Here is an 8,961-nt window from a genome sequence, read left to right on the forward strand (position 1 = left end):
AATTGGTTTGGGCTGGGGTCGGATAACGGGTCGGGTGTTCTGTTATGTACTGCGGATGCAGGTTTACCTAACAGGAACCGTGCAGGACTCTGCTTTAAACTGCTTTGCGTCTCTCCGTCAGATAACCTCACGTGTATGATGCGCCATTTACAGGTATTTCCCTAAACTGACACACAGCTCATATATTTTTCCACCACGGGGTGAGAACGTAATGATTACGAAAACGATTATTTATTTTTGATAATTATTATTTTATTTCAGTTAGTTTTGCAATAACTGTTGTTAGTTTCGTTTCATTTTTCCACCACGGGGTGAGAACGTAATGATTACGAAAACAATTATTTATTTTTGATAATTATTATTTTATTTCAGTTAGTTTTGCAATAACTGTTGTTAGTTTAGTTTCGTTTTAGTTTTTCATTTATTTTGATGTTTTTATTTTATTTCAGTTTACGAAAAGGTTTTTTGACCAATCATTTTCATCTTAGTTTTAGTTTTCATTTACGAAAATAACCTTGGTGGCCACATCAACTTTTTCCCCATCTGTTTTAGTTTTATAGGATATCAGCAAAAATAGCTCAGTTGTGTTCAGTTGTGATCATCTGAAGGTAACATTGTGATCCTGTCCTGTATGTTTTCTGCTTTATCTCTATCATATGTGATAATTATAGAGCAATAGCTGTAAAATATTGACTCTACGGGTCTGGGATGCTCGAATGTTATGGGCTTGGTGGAGTCAAGAATAAAGATCATAGCCATAAAAACACTAAAGGTGAACAACAATCTAAAACTTAAAACAGCAAATATATCAATATATTTTTTGTTTATTTAACAACAGTCACCTCTGAGATGGTAGATATCTGATAGCTACTGTGTCTGCAGGGGCACTGAACTCAGGACTAGATAGGCCTATAATAGGTTATGAAATACATCAAATGTTATATAACAGACACTAATATATGAAATTCATTACAGGGACACATTTTTTTGCCGTACATTTTACATATCTGGGGCCTTTTTGTCACTTTTATTGCCAGATATTTCTTTCAAGTCCTGGTAAGTTTTTGACCCTGCTCTTTAGTGCCACAATCCAGCCACAGAAACTAGGCTGGACATACAGCTTGGTGATATTATAGTGCCACCTATAGTAGAGAAGCAGAACTACTCACTAAGAATAATGTTTGAATTAGTACCAGTACACATCAGTTTGTGTGCTAAAAACGGGTTGATACTTCCAGAAATCATGCATTTCTCAGAAATCATACAAAAATCATTCTGAAATAATTAAATCTTAGAAATTCACTCAGATTCAGGGTAAACAATTGTAATGTAAAATGTTACTTTTTGTAAATTGTATATATTGCTATGTAGAGTCTCTAGATCTAGATCAACTAAGATCCAATCATTTGACTCATTGATTGGCTGATTGATTGTAGACTGGGATGGTTCATTGTGACACTGCGGTCGGAACCCCTGATTACATCTCGCCGGAGGTCCTCAAGTCTCAGGGAGGGGATGGATACTACGGACGCGAGTGTGACTGGTGGTCAGTGGGAGTATTTATCTACGAGATGCTGGTTGGTGAGTCAGGAATGTGAATGTGTGCGTTTGTCTTAACTGCATTTGTAGCATTGGTTTATTAAATGAGATAAATGTTTGTGTGTGCAGGTGATACACCGTTCTATGCCGATTCTCTGGTGGGGACCTACAGTAAGATTATGGACCATAAGAACTCTCTTAACTTCCCCGATGACGTTGAGATCTCTCAAGAAGCCAAAAACATCATCTGTGCCTTCCTAACAGATAGGTGAGCTTTTACGTGCACAGATAGATGTACATGTAGTCCTCTGTTCCATATTGTTTAACTGCCAAGGTTCATGCCTGTTTTGTGTTTGTGGATGCTTGCATTTGGTAGGGAGGTTCGACTGGGCCGAAATGGCGTAGAAGAAATTAAAAGACATCCTTTCTTCAAAAACGACCAGTGGACCTTCAGCACCATTAGAGAGAGTAAGTAACCCCCACCCCCACCTCATTACCTCATTAATATGTGAACAGAAATCAAAATAAATGTTCATCCAACTTGCATATGTTTTACAATACATTTTAAACAGACAATATGTTTTGAGTAATAAAAAAGTTTACGGACATGATCATATCTCTGAAAAAACAAAAAACAAAATGAATGAATATATTTCTCAAACGCCTTCTTGTCTTTATGGATGTGTGTACTTCAAATCAAGTATATTTAAAAAAACCTGAACTTTCTTACCTGCTTCTTTTAAAAAGAACACTTTTTTTTTTTTTTAAATGTCGAATTAAAATAAACAAATTTAAATCAATTTTGAACTTTTTTAATAATCTTTTGCCATGCTTTAAAGTACACTCATTTTGATGTCTCAACTAACATACTGAAGTACATGTAAAGTTAATACATTTTTTAAATGTACTGAATTGCAGTTGCATCATTTTAAATGTGTATTTACAAATATATTATTAATTAATGATGTACAAGTTTAAATAAACATAAGTATATTTTAGTTTACCATAAATGCTTTTAGTACATTCAGCAGTAAATTTAAATCATATTTAAAAGAAAATAGAAGTATTTATTAAATATAAAGTTGAATTTAAGTGGGTCAAAAAAGCCGCAAAAATGTGTGCTATTTATGTGCATTTAAAGCAAACAGAAATCGAAAATATTAAAAAGTTCTAAAACTATAATTTTGCCCAATACACATTCATATTCCAATGTTACCTAACGAAAAGTAAAGCAAGCCTGTGAGATGGATGTAAACATTTCTGAGCAATGTTATCTTTATCTCTACTATCTCAGTGCCCTTTGTATCAGCTGTTCTAAACACACACAGTGACCTGTTTTTGCCCATTCTCTCTCCAGCTGCAGCACCTGTGGTTCCAGAGCTGAGCAGTGACATAGACACCAGTAATTTTGATGAGATAGAGGAAGATAAAGGAGAAGTAGAGACCTTTCCCACACCCAAAGCCTTCGTTGGCAATCAGCTACCCTTTGTGGGGTTCAGCTACTTTAAAGAAGACCAGTAAGAGATTTCTTTTTTGTCACTTTTGTACAATAATCTATTTCTTGGAACAGTGTTGGTTCTGCATCTGATGTCCTGAAGCAAAACTAGTTGAATAACTGCTGTCACAGATTATCTGATATGTTTTTGTGTAGGTTGTTGAATGCTGTTAACAGTTCAGCAATGAAAAAAGATCCAGTATCCAAGACAGAGGTATGACACAGATACACTCCCACCTTTGTCATCTTATACATTTAATTTAACTGCGTTATGCTCTTTAGAGACTGGATTTACATCATACAGTAGTCCCTGGTTAGAGACTTAATATGAGACTTGGACTTAAACTGGTTAGTGCTTCTTGCAACATTGGTTGTAACATTTTTTTTTTTCTTTCTTTCTCTTTTTTTACCCACAGGACAGTTTAGCTGTAAGTGTTCACACTCTCTCTGCTTAATATACATCTTGTTAGGTAATTTATAAATTTAAGAGATTGATGACATATTAAATTGCTTGATTTTCCACTCAGCTCCAGAAGAAACTTCACTCTCTAGAAGAGCAGCTCAACAATGAAATGCAGACCAAAGATGAGCTGGAGCAAAAATACAGAAGCAACTGTAGCCGCCTGGAGAAGATCACCAAAGAGCTTGATGAAGAAGTGAGTGGGTGTTTAGTCTTTGGGATCTCAGTAAAGTTGTGTGTAGGAATATACAGTAATCTTACCACTTTGCACATGTGTTTATAGATAAATAGCAGAAAAGGGTTGGAGACGACTCTTAGACAGTTGGAGAGAGAGAAAGCTCTCCTGCAGCACAAGAACGTAGAGAGTCACCGCAGGGCAGAGAGTGAAGCCGACCGCAAACGCTGCTTGGAGAATGAAGTGAACAGTCTGAGGGATCAGCTGGATGAAATGAAGAAGAAAAACCAGAACTCCCACATCTCCAATGAGAAGAACATCCACCTGCAGAAACAGGTTAGTGGGTTAGAGAAAGAAAAAAAAAAATTACCGACCCCCAATTGTTTGAACAGCTATATATATATATATATATATATAATACTGAATTAAATTGATCAAAAGTGTGTATTTTATAATAAATATTTATAATTAATATATAAATATTAATTATTTGTAATTATTTTTTATGGTTTGGAAGACAAGTAGTTAATTTTGCATTCATTCACAAAACATTTATGTGATTATTTTATACTTGTATGATGTTTTGTTGCATACTCTTAAGTCAGAATAATACAGTGTCTGTTAAAAGCATCATTCAGTTACTTAAAAGGGGTGGTTCACTGTTTTTTTTTCTAGGCTTGATTGTGTTTACTGGGTGCAGTCTAACGTGTTAATGCTTCGTTTAAAAAAAAAAATGCATTATTTTTCACATAATTTACCTTTATTCCACACCGCTCTGTCCCTTCTCTGAGAAACACGCTGATTATTTCCTCCTTGTATGAAGCCCCTCCCTCAGAAATAGGCGATGGGCTCTGATTGGTTAGCTAGCCCAGTGTGTTGTGATTGGCTAAACCGCCTCTAGTTTATGGGGCTGTCACGTGATGAACGAATGACTTGAAAAACCCGAAGACTCGAAACAGGTGAACTACTTGACTAGTTCCAGTACAGAACCTATAGGATGTTGCGCACGCTGAACGAATCACTCCCCGAACATTAGACACTAACTAACATTAAAAAAGTGAAATCGCAATGAAACACCCCTTTAAAAGTAGAGTTCTCAGAATTTCAGCCTTCCTGGATCAACACGTGGCTATGTGTTTTTCTCATGTGTGATCAAGTAACAAAGTGATCCTAGTAACATAACGTTATGTCCCCATTATAAACTCTCTCTGGCAGCTGGATGAGGCAAATGCATTACTGCGGGCGGAATCCGATGCTGCTGCGAGGCTGCGTAAAGCTCAGACAGAGAGCTCAAAACAGCTGCAGCAGCTGGAGGCTCACGTGAGAGAACTGCAGGACAAATGCTGCATGCTGGAGAACAGCAAACTCACACTAGAGAGGGACAACATCAGCCTGCAGGCCGCGCTGGACGCAGAGAAACGAGAGCACACCCAGGGCTCTGAGACTATCTATGATCTACAGGGTAAGTGCATATCCTCTGTTTTGGATGTGTGCGTTCATTTCACACTCAACAATATTCATCCACATTCCACCTCTTCCGCAGCACGCATCTCTGGTTTGGAGGAGGAAGTGAAACAGGTGAGACAGGCCCTATCTAAAGCTGAGACGGAGAAAAGGCAACTCCAGGAGAAGCTTACAGACCTGGAAAAGGTAGACAAATCTTTCTCATTCTAATTTCCTTCTTCCTTGTTGAGACACTTGTGACATCATTATAGGCTACGGTTGTGGATTCATACGTCATCATTAGTGCCTTCCTCACAGGATGTTAATCATTCCCAGCATTCCCTGCTGAAGTAATGTTGTTCACAAATGGTTATTAGAAAGCTACAGACTTGATTTACTGGGGTTTACTCACTGTTAATTGAATTTTATGTCTAACCACTCCTCTAATATCCCCCTCTGTTTATGCGCCCAATAGGAGAAGAACAATAACCAGATTGACATGACCTACAAGCTGAAGATTTTGCAGCAGGGTTTGGAGCAGGAGGAGGCGGCACACAAGGCCACAAAAGCTCGACTTGCTGATAAGAACAAGATCAGCGAGTCCATCGAAGGAGCCAAATCTGAGGCTGTAAAGGGTATGAGAGTTTAATGGGATTAAAGATCCCATGAAAGGCACATTTTTTAATGTATTTCCATTTTTCCTATTAAAACAGGAAGTTTGACAGTGAAGTTTACTTTGAAGGGTGCAGTGGAGAATATGATGTTTTAGATTTAGAGTTGGTGGTTTAGTCAAGAGCTACACCGAAGGAGATTTGATTGAGGAATTGCTGGTTTTCTAAAACATACCAGGATTTTATGACTGTCTGTGTGTGTTCACCTAGAGCTGGAACAGAAGCTGCAGGAGGAACGATCCTCTAAACTGCGTGTAGAGAACAGGGTGTTAGAACTGGAGAAGAAGAGCTCTATGCTTGACTGCGACTATAAACAGTCACTGCAGAAACTAGAGGAATTGCGACGACACAAAGAGAGACTCACAGAAGAGGTTTGTGGAGGGTATAAATGTGTTTTTGCCAGAACTGCATATGGCCGGTAAATTGAGAATTTACTGCCCGTAAATGTCTCTTACTGGCCATGAAACTATATATTGCATTTATTTATTTACATTACCGTTAAAAGTTTGGGGTCAGTGACAGTGAAGACGTTCTACAAAACATTTTTCAAGTAAATGCTGTTCTTTTGAAATTTCTATTCATCAAAGAATCCTGAAAAAAAAAATGGTTTTCACAAAAATATTAATCAGAACATGTTTTCAATAGAAAACATTTACTTTAAATTGTAATAAAAATTCTCTATTTTACTATAGTTTTAATCAAATTAATGCTGCCTTGAACATAAAGTGACTTCTTTCAAAACCATTAAAAACCTTTCTGATCCCACACATTTAAATGTTAGTGTATTTCTTTATTTTGGGATATTTTTATTTAAATATACATGTTCCTTTATATTGCAGTGGAAAGTTGTTTTTACTTGTGTATTTTTTAGATGCAGTGCAGGTCATGTCACTTGAAGCATTATGTTTATCATATATAACAAAAACTTTTTTCCATCACAATAAAGGTTGTTCCAAAAATGTTCCTGTTCTTTCTCTCTCTCTCTCTAGGTGAAGAATCTGAGTCTGAAGATCGAGCAAGAGATTCAGAAACGCACTTTGACTCAGAATGACCTAAAGGTTCAGAACCAGCAGCTCAGCACCCTGCGAACATCAGAGAAACAACTCAAACAGGAGATAAACCACCTGTTGGAAATCAAACGCAGCCTGGAAAAGCAAAATATGGAACTGCGCAAGTATGCAACACATGCATAATAACTCATTATTTGCGTTTACATGGACCCTACTAATCCGATCGTAATAGGACAAGAAGCACAATCGGATTGAATTTTCCAGATCCGACTAAAATTTCGATCGGATTGTAAGGGGTGGTTTATTCCTTTTGTAATCCGAGCGAGAGGACATGTAAACACTTGATCGGATTGAAAACCGAATCTGGAAATTACTGCGAATGTGCAGTGACGTAAAAATAGCGTAATGACGTATGACACGCGGAACGAGCTGTTCTTCCTGGTGAATAAAGTGTCATAAATGAGTGTCCCGTCATTTATAAAACTCCCGTTTCACTCAGCGTCTGTGAAGTGGAGCAGCACAACGTACCACCAGTCCTTGTTTAAGACTCACATCAACAGACGACTGGTTTTGGGTGCAGGAAGGGGCACTTTTACTGCTTTATAAAGTACGCAGCACAGCACAACAGTTCATGTGCTGGTCGTCGCCTAATTAGGACCCGAAGTAGATAAATATCACGTGCGCTTTTTAAAACAGTATGCGACAACAGCGGGTAACTCTGTATATTCATGCAGTGTGCGCATGTCAAAAGAGTAAATCCGATCAGAAGCTTGTGACATATAAACACGCATATCAACCCCCCGATCACTTTATTTAGCGTTCATGTAAACACTACGTTTGGATTCGTCAATCAGAATGAATTCATTCCGATGGAAGCAAAAAGTGTCCATGTAAACGTACCTATTGAATATTCATTACCGTACACACAAACACACAATTTAATAAGTCTGTGGTTGAAGAACCTCTTCTGTTTTTGCAAAAATATTGAAGTTGTTCATATATTAGATCATTTTCTATGTATGTGATCGTAGGGAGCGTCAGGATTCTGATGGACAGATGAAGGAACTGCAGGATCAGTTGGAGGCAGAGCAGTATTTCTCTGTAAGAAGTCTAAATTCTCTTTCTCTCCAGAAACAAACTGAACACTCAAAGGTCCAACAAGACTCTGTGTGCGTGTGTGTGTGTGCCTGTGCGTTTGTGTGTAGACGCTGTATAAGACACAGGTGCGGGAGCTGAAGGAAGAGTGTGAGGAGAAAAATAAACTCTATAAAGACATGCAGCAGAGTCTACAGGAGCAACACGAGGAAAGGTGAGATTTATATCCAATAACAAGCAGAAAATCCACAGCCTAGTGTGCAAAATGTGTTCAGTTTTCATTTTTAAAATTTAAATTACTGTATTTAAGCAAAATTTTCACTACGACATGTCATATATAATTTTTTTTGTGGTCAAAATACCAGACAAAAACTTTTTATTTTAATCACACTGTAAATTGAAAGTATATATGTTGGTTTAAATTCTATGTACCTTTTTCTCTTGTCTCATTCTCAGGGATTCTCTTGCGGCCCAGTTAGAGATCACACTAACGAAAGCTGACTCAGAGCAGCTGGCACGCTCCATTGCGGAGGAGCAGTATTCCGACCTGGAGAAGGAGAAGATCATGAAGGAGCTGGAGATCAAAGAGATGATGGCCAGACACAGACAGGAGCTTGCTGAAAAAGACACCACCATCACCTCAGTGAGTTACACCACACTTCAGCTATTAGCCGGTGTTACAGAAATCACATTTAGATTTGCAGCAGTCTTGAGGATATTGGATGGTTTTGGGTTTAATTTTCCCATCCTTCTACAGTTAGAGGAAGCTAATCGCACATTGACGAATGATGTGGCAAACTTGGCCAATGAGAAAGAAGAACTGAACAACAAGCTAAAGGAAACACAAGACTGTAAGTTGATGCCCAACTCATTTTGTTCTTGCTGATTAATTTTGGTGGACTTTTATCTATACAGAAACACACACATATAAAGCTGTCACAATATCAAATTATTGTTTGCAAAAGAATTCACAATAATGGATTCTGTATGATATTGTCTTGTGTAAAATTAACATCAATTTCATTTAATTATTATTAATTTCAATTATTATATTTCATTTTCTAAACAGTTGA

The 8,961-nt window shown here is 37.5% G+C and overlaps 1 protein-coding gene across 4 annotated transcripts in view; it reads left to right on the forward strand.

Moving 5' to 3' along the window:
* rock2a (rho-associated, coiled-coil containing protein kinase 2a) overlaps window positions 1–8,961 on the forward strand; it is a 70,641-nt gene that overhangs the window by 49,130 nt on the left and 12,550 nt on the right. For all 4 annotated transcript variants that reach the window (XM_016574496.1, XM_016574497.1, XM_016574498.1 and 1 more), the window contains exons 6-22: window positions 1,437–1,581; window positions 1,669–1,807; window positions 1,916–2,007; window positions 2,897–3,056; window positions 3,191–3,248; window positions 3,451–3,462; window positions 3,562–3,690; window positions 3,778–4,005; window positions 4,885–5,131; window positions 5,213–5,319; window positions 5,588–5,747; window positions 5,994–6,154; window positions 6,773–6,957; window positions 7,825–7,894; window positions 7,999–8,102; window positions 8,345–8,531; window positions 8,646–8,739. In XM_016574496.1, the coding sequence (XP_016429982.1) occupies window positions 1,437–1,581; window positions 1,669–1,807; window positions 1,916–2,007; window positions 2,897–3,056; window positions 3,191–3,248; window positions 3,451–3,462; window positions 3,562–3,690; window positions 3,778–4,005; window positions 4,885–5,131; window positions 5,213–5,319; window positions 5,588–5,747; window positions 5,994–6,154; window positions 6,773–6,957; window positions 7,825–7,894; window positions 7,999–8,102; window positions 8,345–8,531; window positions 8,646–8,739 (2,278 nt within the window). The remainder of the gene's footprint in view (window positions 1–1,436; window positions 1,582–1,668; window positions 1,808–1,915; window positions 2,008–2,896; window positions 3,057–3,190; window positions 3,249–3,450; window positions 3,463–3,561; window positions 3,691–3,777; window positions 4,006–4,884; window positions 5,132–5,212; window positions 5,320–5,587; window positions 5,748–5,993; window positions 6,155–6,772; window positions 6,958–7,824; window positions 7,895–7,998; window positions 8,103–8,344; window positions 8,532–8,645; window positions 8,740–8,961) is intronic.

Source organism: Sinocyclocheilus rhinocerous, unplaced genomic scaffold, assembly GCF_001515625.1.
Source record: "Sinocyclocheilus rhinocerous isolate Xijiao unplaced genomic scaffold, SAMN03320098_v1.1 scaffold503, whole genome shotgun sequence".
Classification (NCBI taxonomy): Eukaryota; Metazoa; Chordata; class Actinopteri; order Cypriniformes; family Cyprinidae; genus Sinocyclocheilus; species Sinocyclocheilus rhinocerous.